The following is a 23,740-nucleotide window of genomic DNA, read 5'->3' as shown; positions in this document are numbered from 1 at the left end:
CCCCTCCTCCAGATCCTGTCCATTCTTTTTTCTTCTTCTTTAAATCGGAGCTATGATTTTATCATATGAAACTTCTGATGATGAGTAGCTCTTTTTATCAGTGCAAGTAAGCACTCTATCTGCATTTTATAATCTTGGAGAGTTGCCTAGGGGACTGAGAGGTCATGTGTCACATGTCACACAGGCAGTAGGGGTCAGGAGCAGGGCTTGAACCCACACAGGCAATAGGGGATCAGGGGCAGAATTTGAACTGACCCAGAGGCCAGTCTGTTATCCACAATGGCATACTTTCTTTCTCCAACATGTTTTTTCCATGAGAAATAACATAAATGGCAAGAATCAATCTTATGCATTTATTAAAGAATCAGGCTGGCCAGCCAGAATGCTGTCTCACTGGGACCCAGGATATTTTGGTTCCTTAGCACTTCCCTGTTTTTCGGATCTGGATATTAACACCTCTTTTCCTGTAGAAGAAATGAAAAGATGAGAACAGGTCACTAGAGTCACCTTTACAGATAAGGTGTTAGCAATAAGCCCTGAAAAAATTAGGTCTTCCTCTCTGGGTAGTCATCACTACTACAAAAATCTAGACCTTGAAGTGGGAAAGAAAATTCTGCCCAGAAGGTAAGTACTAGAACAAGGACAAGATAGAACATTAGAGTAGGAAGGAACCTTAAAACACAGAATGTAAAAGTTGGAACAAAGAGCATCAGAAGCTCAGCTATTTCATGGATGGCCAGATTTTTTTTTGTCAGAAACTTCTTGTTTTGAACCAAAATCAGCCTCCTGGAAATTTCTGCTCATTGCTTCCTGTTTCTTTCCTTTGGGGCTAAGCAGAACAAAGGGCATTCCTCCTACCTCAATAATCCTTTCCTTATCGAACAGCAGGGATTATTGTCCCCTCCCCTATGATTTTCTTCCCACCCTGTTTTGTTTTCTGTTTTCTGGGTTAAACATATCCAGAGCTTTCAAACTTCATCTTATTGGCTGATCTTTGTCTTCTGTGCTAGGAAGAAAAGTAGATAGAGGTGAGGAACCTGGGGTCTGGAAGATCTGAGTTCAAATCCACCCTCAGACACTCCCTAGCTCTGTGACCCTAAGCAAGGCACTCACTCTCTGTTTGCCTCAGTGCCCTCATCTTCAAAAGAAATGATAATAGCCCCTTCCTCCCAAGGTTGCTGTGAGGATCAAATGAGAATAATTGTAAAGTGCTTGGCACATTTCCTTGTACATTGAAGGTACTATTTAAATGTTAACTCTTAATAATTTTAAATGCCCTGAGTCCCTCCATTCTTCCTGTCTTCTCTTTCTCCAGGACTCCTAGTTCCTACATGAATTAAATCCACTGCTATGCTAGGCCCCTAGTCCCCTTCAGTTTAATCACCTTAATTATTACTTCTGCCCTACATATTATCTACTCTTTTTTAAAGAAAAGTGTTACATTTAAAATTTGCTTAGGGATTATGTGTTACTTACTTCTGATGTGCAACATATACCACTTTCATCATCCTGAATTTGGACAATCAGCCTAGTCAGGAAAAGTCTAGCTAAGAGTTCTTAACTTGGGGTCTGGGAATTTCTTTTCTTAATCTTTTGTTGATTATTTCCATTTCCTTTGTAATCCTATATCTTTTATTTTATGCTTTTAACAACATGATTCTGAGAAGGGTTCCACCAGACTGCCAAAGGGAATCAAAACACAAAAGAAATTAGAAATCCTTGACTCAGACCTTTACCCAGAGCTTCCCTAAAGGTTCTAGTCAATAGGAAATATATATGTTTAAGGTATAGGTACATTTTAAGGTTTGTGTTCTAAGGTCCAGCTCTGGCATTCTGTGTTGTATGAGTTCATGATTTTACCTGGGAACCTGATGGATTTCTAAAAATCAAGGACACTTAATTTTTGTTTGTCCCCCCAATGCTGATAAAAATGTAAGTTCATGTCAACAGCTTAGCCGGACTATGGGAAAATTACCAAATGATTCCAAGTTCACCTTAGCAGGATTTGTAAATAGATTGAAACCATCAGCCACTTGGAATGTCTCAACACACCAAGCCAGGCCCAGGAAACCGGGGTTCATCATAATCCCTTGCACTGAGAGACACAAGTCTAGGACCAACATAGTGTATCAGGCTTGTGTAGTTCCCCACTGTCTCAGACCCCAGTAAGGAAGAGACTTCTGATGGGGGACAAAGCCAGGGTAAATTTGCAGGATAATTGGGAAATGAGTCCTATGCAGGGAAGAAATTTAGATCTTAATCCTCAATATCAACCTTAGCCCTCAGATTCCATGGTCTCACCAGGAACAGCCCTCTCTTGTCTCTTTCATCAAGTTGTTCCTTTGATATGGAAGGTTCTTCCCTTTCCTTAAGTTGGTCCAAATTTTATTCATACTCCAAGTTTCACTTTCTCCGCCTCCCTTGCTCCTGCACAACTCACTGACATCTTCCTCCTTTAAACTCCTTTGTTGTTATTATTGGACTTTGGTTGTTTCATTCATGTCCTATTCTTCATGACCCCATTTGGGATTTTCTTGGCAAAGATATAGATCCTCTTTGAGAACAAGAGATGAGCAACAACAACTGGAGTGGTTTGCCATTTCCTTCTCCAGCTCATTTTACAGATGATAAAACTGAGGCAAACAGGGTTAAGTGACTTGCCCATGCAGCTAGTAAGTATCTGAGGCCAGATTTGGTAGCCCTTAGGAAAAAGCAAATTGTGGATTAGATTTGCATTATCTTTTGCTAAGAATTTGTGTGATCTCGGGCAAGCAAATTTTCTTTCCTGGAATTCAGTTTCCTTTTCTTTAAAATATAGAAGCTGTCTTGCATGGTCTATAAGGTCCCTTCTAGATCTGGTATTCTATATTTTGAGAAGTCTTTCAGATTCAACTTAATTCAGTTCAGCAAGTATTTATTAAGTCCCTGCTGTGTGCTAGGCACTAGGGATAAAAAAGAAACCAGACCCAGAAATAAAACAATCCTTGCTCTCAAGGAGCTTAATCTATTTGAGTGAAATACAAAATGTATACTCAGCAAGCACAAAATAATTGGTTGGGTGAATGGGGAGAATGATTCGACAGCTGGGAGGATTGGGAAAAATCACCTACTTCATGTAGTAGGTGATCACTGAAAAAGAGCCTTGATGGAGCTAGGGAGTCCATGAGGCATAGCTGTGGAGGGATGACATACCAGGTATAGGGTACATCCTATGCAAAGGCACAGAGGGAGAAGGTGGAATTTCATGTGTATGGAATAGTAAGTAAGTTGGTTTGGCTGAGATTAAGAGTGCATGAAGGAGATTAATAATGAATCTATGAATATACAGCATTTTATTTAGCCCTCCTGATTGTTTTCTTATTTCAAGTGTATGTGCCTGGTGTCCTCAGCCAGAGTCTTGAGAACCCTTGAAGGAAAGGAATATACCAAATGTTGGCCAGAGAATATGGTGGTAGAGGTGAATCAGAGTTTAGATCCATGGGCTTTGAGTTGGAGGCCAGGCCTTAACCCTTAGACCCTTAACCTTTGCAAAAACATCCCCTCTAGATAACACACATAGAGCTACTGATAAGAAGATTATAGAGCACAAACCTCTAGCTGTAGATAGGAGTTCAGGGAAGGGCACTTAAAGACCATCTGGTCCAAATCCTCCATTTGACAGAAGAGGAAACCTAGACTTACAGAGGTGAAGTGATCTGCCCAAGATCAGGAAGCAAGTTAGTAGCTGAGTTAGGGCTAGATCCCAAGGTTCCTGGTTCCAAGAATGGGATTGTTCCCCTTCTCCCTCCATGTTGTAAAATGTCCTCAAGGGAATTCTTTATGAGAGACTCCTCACTGTCCACTGTCCACTTCTTTGATGTAATTGTAGTGATGACCCAATTTATATCATCTCCACTCCTTTCTCACTGTCCATTTGACCCAACTAATTATTTTGGCCTTGTTCACATCTAGACAGATATAAGTAATTAGAAACATCATTGTATAGTAGAAAGAATGCTAGACTAGGTTTAGCAGACCTAGGGATGAATCCCATTTCTGTAACTTTTTACCTAGGAGGCCTTGGGCAACTCAGCACCCCCACCCTCATGATCTCTGTCAAATGAAGGTTTTGGAGTAGATTAGGGTTTTGTTTTGTCTTATTTTTTAAAATGTGTGTGTGTGTGTGTGTGTGTGTGTGTGTGTGTGTGTGTGAGAGAGAGAGAGAGAGAGAGAGAGAGAGAGAGAGAGAGAGAGAGATTGAGAGTGCTCTGTTTGGCAGTCTGGTGAAGCTGATAGACCCCTTTTCAGTTTGTTGCCTACTTTCATAATTGAAGGAAATGAAAAATTTCAGTTTGAGGCTTGTGAAAATGAAGATATAATTTCCCCCTCATCCAAGTTCATGGACCCCATGAAGTTTTTCCATGGACCTTTTGGCAGGGGGCCACCCTGGAGACCCTCAGTTAAGAACTAGACTGGATGAGTAGATGACCTCTAAGGCACTCTCAGGTTCTAGGAAGTGAGCACATTGAGCTTTAAAATGTTATCTCTAAAGAAAGTGATGGTGGTACTTACTTATTTTCCTCACACACCATGCATTCATTGCCATAAGTCATTCCATCAGTGCCACAGACAGGCAAATATTCTTTGGTGCATCCCACATTGGTAGAACAGATAGCCTAGAAGAGTAATAAAGCAGATTGATTCTCCCACTATATCACTATATCATAGAAATCCAGATACTCAGAGCTTCAGAGCAGGGAGGGGTCTATACCAACCAATTGGCCAGTCAGTCAATAAAGATTTATTAATCACCTATCATGTACCAGGCACTATACTAATCACTGAAGACAAGGTAAAGATAGTCCCTGCCATCAAGGAGTATGGAGACAAGACTGCCTGTTGATAGTGAGACTGCCATCAACAGTCTAATGGGGAAGATAACATACAACTATATACAGCTAGGTGGCACAGTAGATAGAGTGCTAGGCTTAGAGTTAGGAAGACTTGAGTTCAAATCCAACCTCCAATACTTACTAGCTGTGTAACCCTGGGCAAGTCACTTAACTCTGCCTCAGTATGTTTATTCTTAAAATGAGCTGGAGAAGGAAATAGTAAAGCCAAGTATCTTTGCCTAGAAAACCCCCAAAGGGGGTCACAAAGTGTTGGACATTACTGAAAATGATTCAACAACAACAAATTACTCAGACTACATACAGGATAAATTGGAAATCATCAACACAGGGAAGGCACTAGAATTAAGGGGGATTGGGTGAGGCTTCCTGTAGAAGATGGGATTTCAGTTGGGATCAGTAGTTAACAGGGATTCCCCTTTCCAGTGTACCTGCCAAAAATTCATCCAGTCTTGGCTTGATTACCTCTACTGTGCTTATGTATTCCTTTAGGAAAGACCATCCATTCACCCAAGGCTACCCTGAAGAATGAGTTGTGGAGCTTCTCTGACACTAGATGACTGCCATGGTTAGGTTGGATAGTTCCATGTCTATGGGATGTTTCCTGTTGAGCACCACCTCCCAACTGGTCTGTCTGGTGTCCCCATGCTCTACATCCCGTTTCCTTGAACCTCTGTATCTTTGCAAAGGTTGCTTCCAGGGCCTGAAATGTTCTCCTTTCTCACTCCATTTGGCATCCCTCCATCCCTTCATGGCTCAACTCAAATAGAATCTTTCACATGAGGCCTTCCTTGACCTCTCCTTATTAGTACCCCTCTTTATCCAGAAATTGCTTTGTATTCACTTGGAATGGATTCCAGAGCCACTTGTCTGTATAAGGTAGAATATAAATGCTTTGAAGACAGGAACTGTTTTCATTTTCATCTTTGCATCCCCATGGCCTAGCACAGTGTCTGACCCTTTCTTAGGGGGGGAGAATGGGAGGGATTTGAGATTTCATTGGTACATGGAATTCTTGGTAAGGAAACACCCTTTATCCTTACAGATCTGTAGTTAATACTTATTTATTATAGATAATTATAATCTTAGTTTGCTGGGGTTACCACAAGGTAAGTGACTTAGTTAGAGTCTGATCCTTTGGAGTCTAAATAAATGTTATACTTCCTCTGCCTTCGACCTATAGAATTCATTATACTTTGTGATTCTGAACCATTCAGGTATGCCTATGGTCCTCTCTGAGGTCATGAATTTTGTCTTACTGATATAATAAGTCACTTCGCAGAATGATGGGATCTCAGAAGAGAAACAGTCCAGAGGGGGCGGAGCCAAGATGGCTGCATGAAAACAGCATCTTACCAGAGCTCTGTCACAAGGTCTGTCAGATTCCTATAAAAAAGTGAATTTGAGCAGATTTGAGAGAGTTAGAAACCGCGAGCAGTCTGAGTGGGGCAAATTTCCAAGCCAGGAGAGTCTGAAAGGCCGAAGGCACGAATCTGTAGGTTTGGAGAGTGCTCGACGTGCGGAGCTGCTCCAGACCAAAGCAGAAGCTGAAGGCCGGGAAATCCACGTGGGAGACAGGCTGGGAGAAAGCTGGGTGCCCGAAACCGGTGGAGATCCCCAGGCCTCCCAACACAGGACGGCAGTCTGTGGAAGCGATGAGAGGCAGCGCAACACCACCGGTCGTGAAACACTGACTCCTGACGCTTGCAGCTCGGAGGAATGAAACACGGATTCTTGAACTTCGAGGAGACATAATGGCCAGGTAAATGGCTCTAATCCCTCCCCCCCTCACCCAGAGAATTCCTCTGGGAAAAAAAAGAACGCTGGAACAGAGGAGAAAGAAGTGGGGCTTCAGTGGTCAAATAGTAGAAGTTCATTAGTCCCAGAGGGGCAGAGCTGGCAGGGATCAACACCAGGAACCCAGACGTAATCTTGCTCCCCCAGGGGAAGTGCCAGACATCAGCTCAAACAACGAACAGCTGAGACCATTGCTGAAGAGCAACAGTGCTGGAGAGCACCCTTAGGGAGTGAGACGTCAGGGAGCCAGACTCCTCCCCCACACCTCAGGAAACTGAAGGCTGTAATTCTAGATTCACAATCCCCAGAATAAGAAAACTGGGACAGAGAGCCCTGAGCCCCAAAGGCAGAAATTTGTTGTAAAGCCAGGAAAAGGCAAACCAACATGAAGAAGAACACAAAAAAATCGAGGACAATAGATTCTTTTTATGGAGACAGGCATGATCAAAATACCAATTTGGAAGAGGACAGCAATGACACTATAGATACATCTGATACCTCAAAAGATAATGTGAACTGGTCTCCAGCCCAAAAAGCATTGCTGGAAGAGCTAAAGGAGGATTTTAAAAACCAAATTAGGGAGGTAAAAGAAAACATGGAAAAAATGGAAAAGTCCCTAAAGAATAAGATTGGCGAAATGGCCACGGAGATTCAGAATCTAAATAGAGAAAATGACACCCTGAGAGGTAAAATCAACCAGTTGGAAAAGGAGACTCAAAAGCAAAATGAAAATACTAACTCATTAAAAATTAGATTTGAGCAAGTGGAAGCTAATGAATCTATGAGGCACCAAGAAGTAGTAAAACAAAATGTAAAGAATGAAAAAATAGAAAAAAATTTGAAATATCTGATTGGCAAAACAACTGACCTGGAAAATAGATCCAGGAGAGACAATTTAAGAGTTATTGGTCTACTGGAAATCCACGATGAAAAAAAAGAGCCTTGACAGTATCGTCGAAGAAATTATTAAAAACAACTGCCCAGAGGTCCTAGAATCAGAGGGCAAAATAGTCTTTGAAAGAATTCACCAATCACCCCCTGAAAGAGATCCCAAACTGAAAACACCAAGAAATATTATAGCCAAATTTCAGAACTACAAACTCAAGGAGAAAATACTGCAGGCAGCCAAAAAGAAGCAATTCAAATATCGTGGAACTACAGTCAGGATCATGCAGGATCTCTCAGCTTCCACATTAAAAGACAGGAGAAATTGGAATATGATATTCCGAAGGGCAAAGGAACTGGGACTGCAACCAAGGATCATCTACCCAGCAAAACTAAGCATGATTTTTCAGGCAAGGAGATGGACATTCAATGAAATAAGGGAATTCCAGACCTTCCTGATGAAAAGGCCAGAACTCAATGGAAAATTTGATCTCCAAATACAAAACTCAAGAGAGACATAAAAAGGTAACCAGGGGGGAAAACCCCCACAAACCTTATTAACCAATAAGGGCAGGTTGTTTGCATCTTTATGTGGGATTATATCATCTTATGTATGTTATATATATATATGTATATACATATATATGTCAGTCTTGAGAATGGTACAGCTATTATGACCATTGAAAGGGATACACATAGATTGTGGATGCCTGTGTAAATTAACTGATGTAAGGATAAAAAACATAAGTAAGAGATGTAAAGGGAGGGCTATGAGAGAAGAGGTAAGGAGGTAGTAGAAAAGGGTAAATTACACCAAATGAAGAGGCACAAAACCATATTATAGTAGAGGGAAAGAAGGAAGGGAGAAGAGCAGTATTTGAGCTTCACTGTCATCTGATCTGGTTCAAGAAGGGAATAACATACCCTGATAAGTTTGGAAATCTAACTTGTCCTACGGGAAGTGGGAGGGGAAGGGGGGAAAAAGGGAGGGGGGTGGTCAGAAGGGAGGGGAAAAGTAGCAAGTGGGAAACGGTAAGATAAGGGAGGGGAATAAAGAGGGAGGGTAAACTGAGGAAGGCGGCAGTCAAAAGCAAAACTTTGTTGAGGAGGAGAAGGGGAAAGGGAGAAATAAAAGCATAAACAGGGGGAAATAGGATGGAGAAAAAGACACAGATAGAAATCATAACTGTGAACATGAATGGGATGAATTCTCCCACAAAACGGAAATGGATAGCAGAATGGATTAAAAACCATAATCCTACAATATGCTGTTTACAAGAAACACATTTGAAACAGGGAGATACACATAGGGTAAAGGTAAAAGGCTGGAGTAAAATATATTGCTCTTCAGCTAAAGTAAAAAAAGCAGGTATAGCAATCCTAATCTCAGACAAAGCAAAAGTAAAGATAGATTTAATTAAAAGAGATAAGGAAGGACATTATATCCTGCTAAAAGGCACCATAAACAATGAAGCAATATCATTGTTTAACATATATGCAACAAGTGGTAGGGCATACAAATTCTTAGAGGAGAGGTTAAGGGAGTTACAGGAAGAAATAGACAGCAAAACTATAATATTGGGACACCTCACCCTCCCCCTTTCTGAACTTGATAAATCTAACCTCAAAATAAATAAGAAAGAAGTTAAGGAGGTAAACAGAATTTTAGAAAAGGCAGATATGATAGGCCTCTGGAGAAAACTGAAGGGAGATGAAAAGGAATATACTTTCTTCTCAGTGGTACATGGCACATACTCAAAAATTGACCATGTACTAGGGCATAAAAACCTCACAATCCAGTGCAGAAAAGCAGAAATTGTCGAAGCATCCTTTTCAGATCATGATGCAATAAGAATTACTTGTAACAAAGAACCATGGAAAAATAAGCTAAAAATTAATTGGAAACTAAATAATCTAATTCTAAAGAATGAGTGGGCCAAAGAACAAATCAGAGAAACAATTAATAACTTCATTCAAGAGAATGACAATAATGAAACAACATACGAAAACTTATGGGATGCAGCAAAAGCAGTTCTTAGGTGAAGTTTTATATCCCTAAATGCTTACAGGAATAAAATAGGGAAAAAGGAGATCAATGATCTGGGCATACAGCTGAAAAAGCTAGAAAAAGAGCAAATTGAAAACCCCCAATTAAATACCAAATTAGAAATCCTGGAAATCAAAGGAGAGATTAATAAAATTGAAACCAAGAAAACTATTGAATTAATAAATAAAACAAAGAGCTGGTTTTATGAAAAAAACCAACAAAATTGATAAACCTTTGGTCAATATGATTAAAAGAAAGAAAGAAGAAAATCAAATTACCAGTATCAAAAATGAAAAGGGTGAGGTCACCTCTAATGAAGAGGAAATCAAAACAATAATTAGGAATTATTTTGACCAATTGTATGCCCATAAATTTGACAACCTTAGTGATATGGATGAATATCTACAAAACCATAAACTGCCCAGGATAACAGAAAAGGGCGTAAAATCTCTAAATAACCCTATCTCAGGAAAAAAATTGAGCATGCCATCAATGAACTCCCTATGAAAAAATCTCCAGGGCCAGATGGTTTTACCTGTGAATTCTATCAAACATTTAAAGAACAACTAATTCCAATACTTTGTAGACTATTTGGGAAAATAGGTGAAGAAGGAGTCCTACCAAATTCTTTTTATGACATAAATATGGTACTCATACCCAAACCAGGTAGAGTCAAAACAGAGAAAGAAAATTATAGACCAATTTCTCTAATGAATATTGATGAAAAATCTTAAATAAAATATTAGAAAAAAGATTGCAGCAACTTATCCCGAGAATAATACACTATGACCAGGTAGGATTTATTCCAGGAATGCAAGGCTGGTTCAATATTAGGAAAACTATTAGCATAATTGACCATATCAACAACAAAACTAGCAGAAAACATATGATCATCTCAATAGATGCAGAAAAAGCCTTTGACAAAATACAACATCCATTCCTATTAAAAACACTAGAAAGCATAGGAATAAATGGAACCTTCCTTAAAATTATAAAATGCATCTACCTAAAACCATCAGCAAGCATTATTTGTAATGGGGATAAGCTAGATTCATTCCCAATAAGATCAGGGGTGAAACAAGGATGTCTATTATCACCCCTACTATTCAATTTGGTACTAGAAATGTTAGCTGTAGCAATAAGAGAAGAAAAAGAAATTGAAGGAATTAGAATAAGAAAAGAAGAAAGTAAATTATCACTTTTTGCAGATGATATGATGATTTATTTAGAGAATCCTAGAGCATCAAGTAAAAAACTACTTGAAATAATAAACAACTTTAGCAAAGTTGCAGGATATAAAATAAACCCACATAAATCCTCAGCATTCCTATACATTACTAACAAAGCCCAACAGCAAGAGATAGAAAGAGAAATTCCATTCAAAGTTACTGTAGACACTATAAAATATTTGGGAGTCTATCTGCCAAGTCAAACCCAGGGCCTATATGAACATAACTATGAAACACTTTTCACGCGAATAAAGTCAGATCTAAATAGATGGAAAAATATCAGTTGCTCATGGTTAGGCCGAGCTAATATAATAAAAATGACAATTTTACCTAAATTAATCTGTCTATTCAGTGCCATACCAATTGAACTACCAAAAAATTATTTTACTGAGCTGGACAAAATTATAACAAAATTCATCTGGAAAAATAAGAGGTCTAGAATATCTAGGGTATTAATGAAAAGAAATGCTAGAGAAGGTGGCCTAGCCACACTAGATATTAAACTGTACTACAGAGCAGCAGTCATCAAAACTACCTGGTACTGGCTAAGAAACAGAGGTGTGGATCAGTGGAATAGGACAGGAATACAAGATGGAGAAGTCAACAACTATAGCAATCTACTCTTTGATAAACCCAAAGAGGCCAGCTTCTGGGCTAAGAATTCACTATTTCAGAAAAACTGCTTGGAAAATTGGAAAATGGTAGGGCAGAAACTGGGCATAGACCAATATCTTACACCATATACCAAAATAAAGTCAAAATGGGTTCATGATTTAGGAGTAAAGGCTGATATTATAAGTAATTTGGGAGAGCAAGGAATAGTTTACTTATCAGATTTATGGAAAAGAAAAGAATTCTTGACCCAACAAGAGATAGAGGGCATTACAAAATGCAAAATTGGTAATTTTGATTATGTTAAATTGAAATGTTTTTGTACAAAAAAAGCTAATGCAACAAAAATTAGGAGGGAAGCAGAAAATTGAGAGAAAATCTTTACAACTAGTATTTCTGATAAAGGCCTCATTTCTAAAATATACAGGGAACTGAGTCAAATATATAGGAATACATGCCATTCCCCAATTGAGAAATAGTCAAAGAATATGAACAAGCAGTTTTCAGAGGAAGAAATTGAAGGTATCTATAGGCATATGAAAAAATGTTCTAAATCACTACTGATTAGAGAAATGCAAATCAAAACAACTCTTAGATACCACATCTCTCCTGTCAGATTGGCTAAAATAACAAAACAGGAAAATGATAAATGCTGGAGAGGATGTAGGAAAATTGGAACATTGTTACATTGCTGGTGGAGTTGTGAGACGATCCAGCCATTTTGGAGAGTAATTTGGAACTACACCCAAAGGGCCATAAAAATGTTCATACCCTTTGACCCAGCAATACCACTTCTAGGGTTGTATCCCAAAGAAATCACACAAGCGAGAAAAGGACCTATATGTACAAAAATATTTATAGCGGCTCTTTTTGTGGTAGCCAGGAATTGGAAATCAAGGGGATGCCCATGAATTGGGGAATGGCTGAACAAGCTGTAGTGTATGAAGGTAATGGAATACCATTGTGTCATAAGAAATGGAGATAATACGGACCTCATAACAACTTGGAAAAACCTACACGACATAATACTGGGTGAGCAGAGCAGAGCCAGGAGAACATTATACACAACCACAGATATATGGATTCTGTGAGGACCAACCCTGACAGACTTCACTCTTCTCAGCAACAAAAGGTACAAAGACAACTCCAAAGGACTCACGATGGAGAATGCTATCTACATCCAGAGAAAGAACTAAGAAGTTTGAATGCAGATTGAGGCACACTTCATGCTCGCATTTTTTCCCCCTTTTTTTCTTCTCTTTTGTTTTTGTTTTTGGGTTTTTTTTTTGGTTCTGTTTCTTCTTTCTCATGATTCATTCCATTGGTCATAATTCTTCTCCACAACTTGAATAGTGTATAAATTAATTCAATGCGAAGTTATACGTGGTAGTTATATGAGATTCCATGCCGTCTTGGGGAGGGAGGGGGGAGGGAAGGGAGAAAATCTGGAACTCAAAATTATGTAGAACCGTGTGTTGCAAACTAAAAATAAAAAAAGAGAAACTGTCTAGTAATTCCTAAAAGGAAATCTTTGCTATAACGTCCCAGAAGGGCTCATCCAGCCTCTGCTGAAATGCTTCCATTGATGGAGAGCTCTCTCTACCTCCCAAGGCAGACTATTTCACTTTAGGACAGTTCTAATTATCAATTGTCCCTCTCTTAGATTGAGCTAAAATCTGCCTCTTTGTAGGTATCTTCCATCAATCTCACTTCTACTTCCTGGGGCTGAGCAAAATCAGGTGAATCACTCCCTACATGACACCCTTCACCAGTCCTATTTCTTTTAATTCTACTCTTCCCCAGGCTAACACTCACAGTTTCTTTAAATGATTTTCATGGGGCAAAATCTTCTGTCCTATCACCAGCCTTACTCATCTTTCCCTTCTTGGCTGCAGTTTAGCAATGCCCTTCCTAATATATGTTGCCCATAATGCGATATAATAAATACTGTAGAACAGGTTTGACAAGAGCAGAACATAGTAGGACTATCACTTCTCTTATTGAGGACATGATGCCTCTCTTAATGTAACTTAGAATCACATTAGTATTAAACTTCCTGGGCTTTAGTACCCCATTTATACAAGAAAGGGTAGGACCAACCCGACTCTCATGTCCTTTCCCACTAATATTCAATAGCTCTCCCTGCTTGGTCCTCAGTTTCCTTTCCTGTAAAAATAAGGGAAATAACTTTGACTTTCAGTCCCTTGGAAGACTTTTGTGAGGTTCAAAAGAGAGAATATGTGCCAATCATAGTGCAAAGTGTAAAACACTACAGAAATGGGGAGTTTGAGTAGAAGCTACCTATGATCACCTGCAGGTAAGGGTATTATACTTTAGGGGAGAGAGAGGTCATCATAGTGTAGCTTCCGTTCAAAGTCCCCATTTCTGTAGTGTTTCATACTTTGTAACATGATTGGCACATATTCTCTCATTTGAACCTCACAAAAGTCTTCCAATGGAGTGAAAGCAAAAGTTATTTCCCCTGTTTTCACAGAAAAGGAAATTGAAACCCAAAGAATGTCAGTGGGGAGAAGTCCTGTGCTCATTACTTACAGCTGATATAGAGAAATGCCCCCCAAAATGCTCTGGTTCCTATAGAATGAGGGATCCTATCCCTTTCAGAGAATCCTTCCTGTTTATTTCTATTTGTATAATTTTTTTTATCAACAAACAGATTTTCACAATCAGAAAGGACACTGAAATGATCATTGATAAGAGAAAGTAAACAATCTCTGAAGTTTGCTTCATTACAAAGAATGTCATTGAGTCTTAGAACAGGAGAGCTAAGAGAGATCTCAGAACAAATAGTGTAGAACACTGAGAGTTGTAAAGGATTTTGGAACAAAGAACAGAGAATGTTAGAGCTAGAAGCCTGCTTAGAACATAGAACAAAGAATGTCAGAGCATGGAGCACAGTGGATCAGAGCCAGAAGGGATAATATAGAACATGGAATATCATGCACAGACCACAAAATGTCAGAGCTAGAAGTGACATGAAGAATGTCAGAGCCAGAAGGGACCTTAGAACACAGAACATAGAATGTCAGAACATAGAACACAGCAGATAGAGCTAGAAAGGAGCCCAGAACATAGGACATGGAACATCAGAGCCCAGAACACAAAATGTCAGAGCTGGAAGGGACCTCAGAAGATACAGAATGTCAGAACTAGAAGGGACCTCAGAAGACAGAACACAGAATGTCAGAATATAGAACACAGCAAATAGAGTTGTAAAGGAGTCCAGAACATAGGACATGGAATGTCAGAGACCAGAACACAAAATGTGAGAGCTGGAAGGGACCTCAGAACACAGAACACATAACATGTCAGAGAATACTTCGTGCCATCTCTTCATTTAACTGTGAAGGAAGCTGATGTTCAGAAAGAGGAAATCACTTCTGATCTTAGGTAAAAGTATGGTGCCATTCTGGTGCTGAATGCCATTGGGTGCTGAATGCTGAATGGACTGCGTGAATCAATGGTGACTTCACCATGGCATGGAAAATGGGTTAAAATGATAAAGTAGAAACTCTTCTTACATTTCGGACTTCTTCAGCTTGTGCAATGTCTAGGAAAAAAATTTTAAAAAGGTTTAGTTAGCTTTGTCTGTAAGACAAATTCTTTGGGGTGGGGGAGGGAGAATAAGGGAGCCAGAGGAGTCTGGATTACAGCCCCAGCCTGTCCACCCACCCCTCTGTGTCTCTGTAGCTTACTGTATGCCATCACACTGGTCTTCCCACCAACCCCTGGCCCCTGAAAGGTGGCAGAATTACACAAAAGTCCAGTCAGCTGAACAAAGACACAGGTGTATTTCTATCCATTATTTCACTTACAAACCCTTGGCTGTGGGAATCGGGACACCTGGGACTTAGTCCTTACTGTGCTACTCAGTCACTCTGTGACCTTGGACCAGTCTTTTTCTGTCATTGCATTTTACTTTCCTTTCAGTTAAACTAGATAATCTAAGGGTTCCCTTGGAGTCCTGTCACTTCATGTACTATGTTCAGGGGTCGATTTCAGCTCTAGCAGTCTGTGTTCTACATCCTATGTTATATATTCTTCTTTTAATTTGCTCAAGATTTATTGAGATGCTATAATGTTGGAGAAGCTGGAGTGAGGTACAAAGATAAATCAGACAAGAGACCTTCCCATGAAAAAGGTCTAAATATGCATACATTTATAAGGCAAATAAATATAAGATAATGCAAAATCTGATAAGTACTGTAGGAAAGGCCAAGAATTCTTGGAGGAATGTGGTTTAGGAACTGGTATTTTGAGAGGTAGATGTAGGAAGGCAGGGTATTTCAAGTAAAGGAAACTGAGCAGTCATAAAAATGAATGTGCTTGGTGTGTTTGGATAGTCACCACTCTCTCAAAGGTTATTAATAATCTCCTGACTACTAAATTCAATGTCCTTTTCTCAGTCCTCATCCATCTTGATCAATTTCTGAAATGTTCAATAATGTTGACCACTCCAATGTTCCAGGCATTCTTTCCTCTCTGGGTTTCCATGGCATTGCTCTCTCCTGGTTTTACTCCTTCCTGTTGGATAGCTCTGTCACAATCTGCTTTGTTGCCTCATCATATATGCCCTGTGAACCCTTTGCATGTGTATACCCTAAGACTTTGTCTTGGGCTCTCTTCTCTCTCAACCTTCTCTCTCTTGGTGATGTGTTCAGCTCCCATAGGTTCAACATCATCTCTTTGCAGATGACTCAGAAAGCTATAGATCCAGCCCTCATGTCTTTCCTGAGCTCTAATTCTACATCATGGATTGTCCATAGGACACCTCATCCTGGATGTTCCACAGGCATCCTCAATTTCCACATGTCCAAAATGAAAACTCATCATGTTCTCTTCCACACCTACCCTCCCTCCGACTGTCCCTGTTTCTATGAAGGGCACCACCATACCTTGAGGCAAGTAGATTTACAACCTGAGAGCCATCCTCGACTTTCTTTTTTGAAACCATTAATTCCATCTGTATAATTAAATAGTCTGCTTTCTTTGCCTGATCATAAATACTCATAATTAAGCCACTAGACACTATTAGGGAGTTACCTGAGCAGCAGTATCCTACACAAAAATATGAAGTGACATTACTTTTCACTGTCCCTTTTGGGGGGTCACTTTCAGTTTTATTGATATGATGACCTCATGTGAAAGCACAGGCAACATATCACATATGTAGCATCTCCTGCCTGCCTACTTGTCTGCTAAAAAAAAGAATAGAAATCTAATGTTTCTCCTTTGAATCCCCTTATTGGGAAAAAATGAAAAAAAAATGTACACATGCATAGTCACGCAAAACAAATTTCCCCAATGACACTACACAAGAATAGATATCTTATTTCATACCATAAATCCATCAACTTTATGTAATGGATAGCATATTTCATTATCTCAAGGGCTCATCTACTTCTGACATTCTCTAAACGTATTGCTAAGCAAGTAAAATAAATAACTCTGAGAGATTGTTTTTCCTCCCCTTTTCTAGATGACTTATAAAATGAGATACATCTCAACCAGACTCCTTGCATGCTCTCATCCTTGGACCCCTCCCCTCAGATTTGAGATCCAGAAAGATTATTGCATTTTGAGCTGGAAGAACTGGGTTTCAGTCTTGGCTCTGCCAGTCACTCCTTTGTGGAATATTGGAAGAGTTGCTTCTCTCTGACACTGTTTCCTAATTCATGTAAGAGAAATAATGATACCTATGCTACCTGCCTTGCAGAGCTGCTGTAAATAAAATGCTTTGCAAATAGACACATTCCTTCATAGGATCATAGGCATGGAGCTGGAAAGAATCTCAGCATCATCTAGTGTAACCTGCTGATTTTGCAGATGAGGAAACTGAAACCCAAGATTACACAGGTAGTAAATGGAAGATTTGAACTCCAGTCCTCCTATCGAAATCTGAATCATTATTCTTGGCTGTCTTCGCTAAAACCTTCTTCTGTTGACTCATCAAGGCATGGAAGAACTGAAGTTCTTGAAGGCTATGTTAGGAGACCATAAATTTTGGGAGGTCCTTTCAAGCTAACAATGCTGTAATCTCAGAAGGTGTTTTGGTGGTCTGAGCAATCAGCCTAGCTAATTGTGGAAATGCTTATCACTAGAAGGATGGTTCCTAAGGATGCATATTTCAGCCATAGTAACTTATGAAAAAGTGTAGTAAGGGGTTGGTTGGTGGGGAAAAGATGGGGCAGCAAATTTTCTCTGGAGGAGGTAGAATCTATACAAAAGAAATCTAAGATCCCTGGAAATCTTAAAGGAATTATCACCTGAGATCTCCTGACAATTGTTTTTTTTTTTTTTGTAAAAGAATCACCTTTCTATCTGGCTTATTGTGTTTCTCAGGGGTCTGAAAAGAATTCCCAGAAAAGGTAGTTCAGCTGGGAGAAAAATAACCTTAATTCCTGGAGAGATTAGGAGTAATCCAAAGCCCCTGTCATTCCCTATCCACCAGAAGGAGGATTTAAATGGGATAAGGGTTTAAATGGGGTTGTTGATAGTGTAAGTACAAAGCGGGGTATGGGGTGCTGATTGGGGAAAAACCATAACACACAGTAAGAAGAGAAAAGCCATTAACTTAAACTCTTTGAAAGGTGGAAGCCCAGAGATGGTGACCTGTTAAAAATCATAACTTAGATACTGAATCATAATTTAGGCACTGAGTCATAACTTAGATATTGTGACTGATGAAAGCCATAACACAGACACAGTAACCAGGTCATGTCTACTACATGACAAGTACACAGCCTTGTGTTTGGGCATTTAATCACCAACATTGGCTTAATCCCCAAGCTTGGAAATGAGCTCATTACCGAAAAGAAATCCAAAATATCCACCAATCAGTAGTGATGTACTCTATGACTTCTGTAATGAACACTGGGATTTCCTGGGGTTTTTTCATGGATTCAATCTATGGTTTGGCCACTGCTCCTGACTGAAGATTGTTAACTCTTGGCAGGGATCTATCATACTGCCCCTAAAGTAGGTAACCCAATTGATTAAACTACTACCTACAATCAATCTGGAGCATCTTGGCCTCTTACTTTGGTATCAAACTTGTTCCACCGTTTGGGGAGGAGAGAGATGCAGGATTCCCTAGGTGGGAGGATTCTGGATCTTACATGGGGGATGTTACACAAGTAGAAATTACAAAATTTGGTATTGAATACATAAAGTTAGCAAGACCAAGAAATTAAATGCCACACCAAAGTTGTGAGTTTAGCTAACCAAATGGTTAAACTAAATGATTTAGGATTGCGATGTTTTTTCACAGTAATAGGGATATTTGGAAGGGTGATGTGTTTTGGGGGAAAGATACTTTCTTTGGACCTCCTGAATTACTGGAATATCCATTTTGAAAAACCAATAGTTAGTTGGAGATACATAACTGAAGCGCAAGAGAAAGATTCAGGGCTAGAAATATAGATGTACCGGTCATCTGCTTAGAATGGATAGTTGAAGTCACAAGGATTGAAAAGGGGACCACATGAAAGAGTATGGTGAGAAAAGAGAAGAAGACCAATGCCAGGGTCTTGGGGATGAGCCCAGAGTTGGCAGGTATGACATTGATGGTGATCTAGCAAAGGAGACTGAGGACCAGTCAGAGGGGTAGGAGGAGAACCAAGAGAGAGCAGTGTGATGAAAATCCAGAGAGAAATGGGTGGTTAACATTTTTGTTTGCTGCCCTGTTTAAGAAGGAGGTAAAGCTAATTAAGGAATTAAAAAAGCTAATTATTAAGGAAAAGCTAATAGATATGGCAAGTAAGATACCATAGGTAACTTTAGAGAAAACAGTTTAATTTGAGCGATTAGGTCAAAAGCCAGATTCTAAAAGATTTAGCAGAGAGTGAGAGGAAAGAAAGTGGAGGTACCAACTGGAAATAGCTTTTTCAAGGAGTTTGACTGAGAAAGAGAAGAAAAAAGAGGGTGACAATAAGTGGGAATGATCTAGAGAGGGTTTTTCTTTAAGGCAGAGGCAGCTTTGTAGGCAGAGAATCACAGAATTTGAGAATTAAAAAGGTCCTCAGCAGACATACAGTCCAACCACATAAGGAAGAATGCCTACATTAACATGGATGACAAATAGTCATCTGGCTACTGTTTGAAGACCTTCAAGGAGGGAAACCCGCCACATTTTGAGACAGGTCATTCTACTATTGGACAGCACTCATTGTTAGGAAATTTTTCCTTTCATCATGTCTAAATTTTCCTTTTTAAAATTTCCAATTATTACTCCTGCTTGTGCCACAAGGTTGAGAGACAGATATAGATCAAATAGTCATGACCAAGTCTGTTTTTCAGAACAGCTACTATGAAAAAGCAGCATTTAACTATCTGACTTCCTAGAACCAGAGCATTCTTGAATTCTCAAGCTAGCGAATCTTAGAATTCTAAAATCACTGGATCTTAAAATCAAGATTCTAAGAAACTGCATTATTGACTACTAGAATACTAAAATTGGGCTTCTATTCAATCCTAGAATGGTGGGAAGGGACCTGGAAGCCGGGCCATATGAGGATTTAGTTAAAGAAAATGACAATGTTTAACCTGGAGAGCAAAAGACATTTTAGTGACACAATCAAAGGATGTTTAACTTGGAAGAGACTTCAGGTGCTATCTGGTCTAATGAGCACCTCAACAAGAATAGCCCCCAGACAATATCTAACAACTAGTCTTCTTTTATTGAACACCTTCAGTAGGTGGAAGAAGTTTTCTCATTGTTAGGCAATGAGTCCAGAAAGGATATCAATGGAAGGAAGGAGCTACTTCCAGCAGCAGCCTGTTTCATTGTTTGATTGCTAAATTTTAGGGAAATTCCCCCCAAAATCAAGCATTTGCTACTTTGTAACTTCTACCCATTGCTCCTAATTCTACCCTCTTGGACCAAGCAGGAGAAGTCTAATCCTTACACCCGACGACCTTTCAGACACTTGAAGAAAGCTGTCCTGTCCTTCCTAAATCTTCTCTTCTCCAGGATAAACCTCCCCAGTTCAATTCAAGAATCCTCATATGTCGTGACATGAAGGCCCTTCACTATCTTGGTCTATCTCTGTACTTCCCCATCTTATCAATGTTCTTCCTTAAAAGTGGCATCTAGTGCTGCAGCCCTGCACAACCTGGTGGCAGGCAGGGGACAAGATTAAAGTAGGCTAAAGGTCTTCGAAGCACAGATAGGTTTTCAGCAGGTCACTTTCCAAGTAAAGGTATAATGATGGTTGGTTGCCATGGGTCGGGTGACAAACAGGAGAGAGTGTGCTGGGACAACCCACCTATCCAGTTACATGACAGGCACAATAGTGACTAGGGGAAGGTGGGTTAAGTGGGGCATGGACCAAACACTCATTACATCTTTACTTTCTTTCACATCCTCTATGTTTTTCGCAGTCTGCCTGAAATCCTTCGGTGGGCTGTAAGCTGCCTGCATGCCATATGTTGAGCAGGCCTACAGTACAGAATGCCATACTATCTATATTGTCTGAACAGGGCAGTTTAAAATGGTATTATGATCTCCCTAGATTGAACATATTCTTCTCTGAATGAAGCCTAAGGAAGCATTAACCTGTTTTGGACTCCTATACTAGACAGTTAATCCATATTGAACTGGTCCACTAACATTCTTATATCTTTTAAAGGTGAATTGTAGTAGGCTAGTCACACTCTAATCTTGCACTTGTGAAGCTGATATTTTGAACCCAAGTACAAAAGTTTACTTATATGCTTCTTAAAAATGTATCTCATTAGATTTGACCTAATATTCTAGCCTGTTGATATCTTTTTGAATCCTGTCACTCAGTGTGTTTGCTCTCCCTCCCAGCTTTATTGTCATCTGAAAATTTGACAAGCCTGCCATCTTTGCCTCTTTCAAAGCCATTGACAAATTATCAATCAATGAAGATAAAGTCCAGTTCCCTAGAGCCCCCTCACTAGGGACCTCTTTCCAAATGAGTTGATATTCAAGCATGAATGATTGGCATGGTCTGACATAAGGGGAAATATGATGGATCTCGGCCAAGGGACTTGTATTCAAATTGTGACTCTGTCATTTGCTATTTTTGCGATGGGTGGCAGGTCATTTAGACCCTCCAGCCATGTGCCCTTCCATTTCCTCATCTATAAAATGAAGGCATTGTATCGATGACCATCAAGGTTTCCTCCAGTTCTAAATCTATGAACCTGTGACTTTTCTTTGGCTCTTTCAATTAAAACAGCTCTGAAGCCACCTCCTCTTACTCTTGTGTGGCTTGTGATATATGTGATATGCCTTGAACACAAGAATAGCGTGAGATCCTTTGTCAAACTTTTTCTCAGAATCTATGGCAGTCTGTATTTGCAGTACTTTATTTACTAAACCAGTTTAATTATACTGTTGAAAAAGGGGTGTGTGTTACGCATGTCCTATTCTTGATGCTAGCTCTTTGTGATCCTATATTGTCGTGTCAATAAGGAATAAAATTTATTTGGTTTGGCCCCAGAATGCAGAATGGGGCATGGGAGAGGGATAGGGTAACTGTTTGAGCTGAATATAAGATCTGTGTAACAAGGAAATCTGTCCCCAAAATGGGATGGACAGCATTGGGAAGCAATGAGCTTCTTCGTATTGGCATTTTTCAAGCAGAGACTGGGTAATTCCTTCCTGGGATATCTGGAGAAGGGACTCTTGTCCCGGGAGGAAGAATGGACTCAGTGTCCTATAATTTGTTCAAATCCCACCTCAGACACATTGTACCTCCTTGTGCATAATTTCCTTGTGCCTCATTTTCCTCATCTATAAAAATGAGGAAGATAGGGCTTGATGATTTCTAAGATCCCCTTATGATCCTGTTTTTCTGTAACATTCTGTGGATTTCAGAATTCTGTTAGAATCCTCATTAGAAGCTAAAATTGAGATGGCTCTTTATTATGCATAAAAGCCTTTTCCTCACAGCAATCTCATAAGTATTATTCTTGAGTTGCAGATCAGGAAACTAAGGCTCAGAGGGACGAATTAAGTTTTCCATTGGCTCATAGCTAGTAATCAGGGCCAAGATTCCACGTCAGGTATCCAGACCTTAATTTGAGATCTTTTTTTCACTACATCTCAGCTCATTCTTTAATCTGTCCTCAAACAACACAAGTAACAGATGATGGGGCTGCGAGGGTATTGGTTTGGTGATCAGGAGATCTGGGTCCACATCCTGATCTAGTCACCAGCTCTATGACCCTGAGCTCCACTTTCCCCTGTGTAAAATAAATCAACAATTATAAAACACTTATTGTGTTTATGGATCAAGTGAAATCATGAAAACAATAATAATAACACATAATAGCTAGCATTTGTGTCATAATTTAAAGTTTTCAAAGCTCTTTACCTCTTTATCTCATTATATCTTCATGCCATCCTTGTGAGTTAGGTGCTATTGTTATCCTCATCTCAGTGTCTGAGGCAGAATCTGATCTCAGGTCTTTCTGAATCCAAGAGTGCCACTTGGTTGTCTCTGCCTCTGTGTCTGCCTGTCTTCCTTCCTCTGCCTTTTTCTCTGCCTCTGTCTCTCTGTCTCACTTTCTTTTTCCATAAATATTAAGTCAAAATTCTCATCCAACCTTCTGTGTAGTATAGGAATCCTGTCTATGATATCCATGTCAATGTCTTTTCTCTATACTTCAGACCCAGGTCCTCAGAGATGCTGTCTGTATTATGGGTTCTATAACCTGAAGATATCTAGGTTTAGAGGTGGGGTCTCCCACCTACTAGTTGTGTTCCCAGTTCACCTATCTGGTGTCTGCTTTCTCCTTTGTAAAACAGAGCTAATAAACCTCCTGTTCCTTCCCACCCAGCATGGTTGTGGAGAAAGCTTCTGGCCTCAGGAGCTCTCTTAATGCAGCAAAAACTCCCATGACTGAAGGGCTGTCTGAGCGCTACTGGCCCCAATGTGAGAGCAGTGTTCCCAAGGAGAAACTTACCCAAGAAACAGCAAAGAGCCAGGGAGAGCAGCAGGACTATGCCTAGAGGTCTCATGATCACACTTCTTTACCTCAAGCTGAAGCTGAAACTGGAAGATTTCAATGGAGGGTAGATGTCCAGAGTTCACAGGAGCCTGGGAGTCTGCCTTATGTAGGGGCCTTGGGCTCCACCTGCTGAATTACATCATCCCTTCAGGTGACCTAAAGCCACATGCAAGCCCTCACCAGACCTCCGCCCTCTTGCCTAACTTGCCTGGAGATAGACACTGTCCTTGGCAGCCAATTCCACTTGCCCTGCTCCCAACTTCTGTTCTGTCTTTGTGTAC

General features: G+C 39.9%; 1 protein-coding gene across 1 annotated transcript; it reads right to left on the bottom strand.

Annotated features, from left to right (window-relative positions):
• Nucleotides 1-339: 339 nt before the first annotated feature.
• Nucleotides 340-23,547, bottom strand: LOC118844491 (serine protease inhibitor Kazal-type 1-like). The gene is made up of 4 exons (XM_036752389.1): nt 23,415-23,547; nt 14,999-15,027; nt 4,552-4,655; nt 340-464 (listed from the first exon to the last, which is right to left on the bottom strand). Exons 1-4 carry the CDS (start codon nt 23,467-23,469, stop codon nt 419-421), a joined length of 234 nt encoding a protein of 77 aa, XP_036608284.1. The 5' UTR covers nt 23,470-23,547; the 3' UTR covers nt 340-418.
• Nucleotides 23,548-23,740: the final 193 nt, after the last annotated feature.

Source organism: Trichosurus vulpecula, chromosome 3 (genome assembly GCF_011100635.1).
Source record: "Trichosurus vulpecula isolate mTriVul1 chromosome 3, mTriVul1.pri, whole genome shotgun sequence".
Classification (NCBI taxonomy): domain Eukaryota; kingdom Metazoa; phylum Chordata; class Mammalia; order Diprotodontia; family Phalangeridae; genus Trichosurus; species Trichosurus vulpecula.
This window is presented reverse-complemented; position numbering and strand designations above follow the sequence as displayed.

Coding starts and splice junctions, on each gene's coding strand:
- LOC118844491 (XM_036752389.1), bottom strand. CDS start 23,469: ATGAGACCTCTAGGCATAGTCCTGCTGCTCTCCCTGGCTCTTTGCTGT. Junction 15,028..23,414: donor GGCTCTTTGCTGTTTCTTGG/GTAAGTTTCTCC, acceptor TTTTTTTCCTAG/ACATTGCACAAGCTGAAGAA. Junction 465..4,551: donor ATGGTGTGTGAGGAAAATAA/GTAAGTACCACC, acceptor TTTCTTCTACAG/GAAAAGAGGTGTTAATATCC.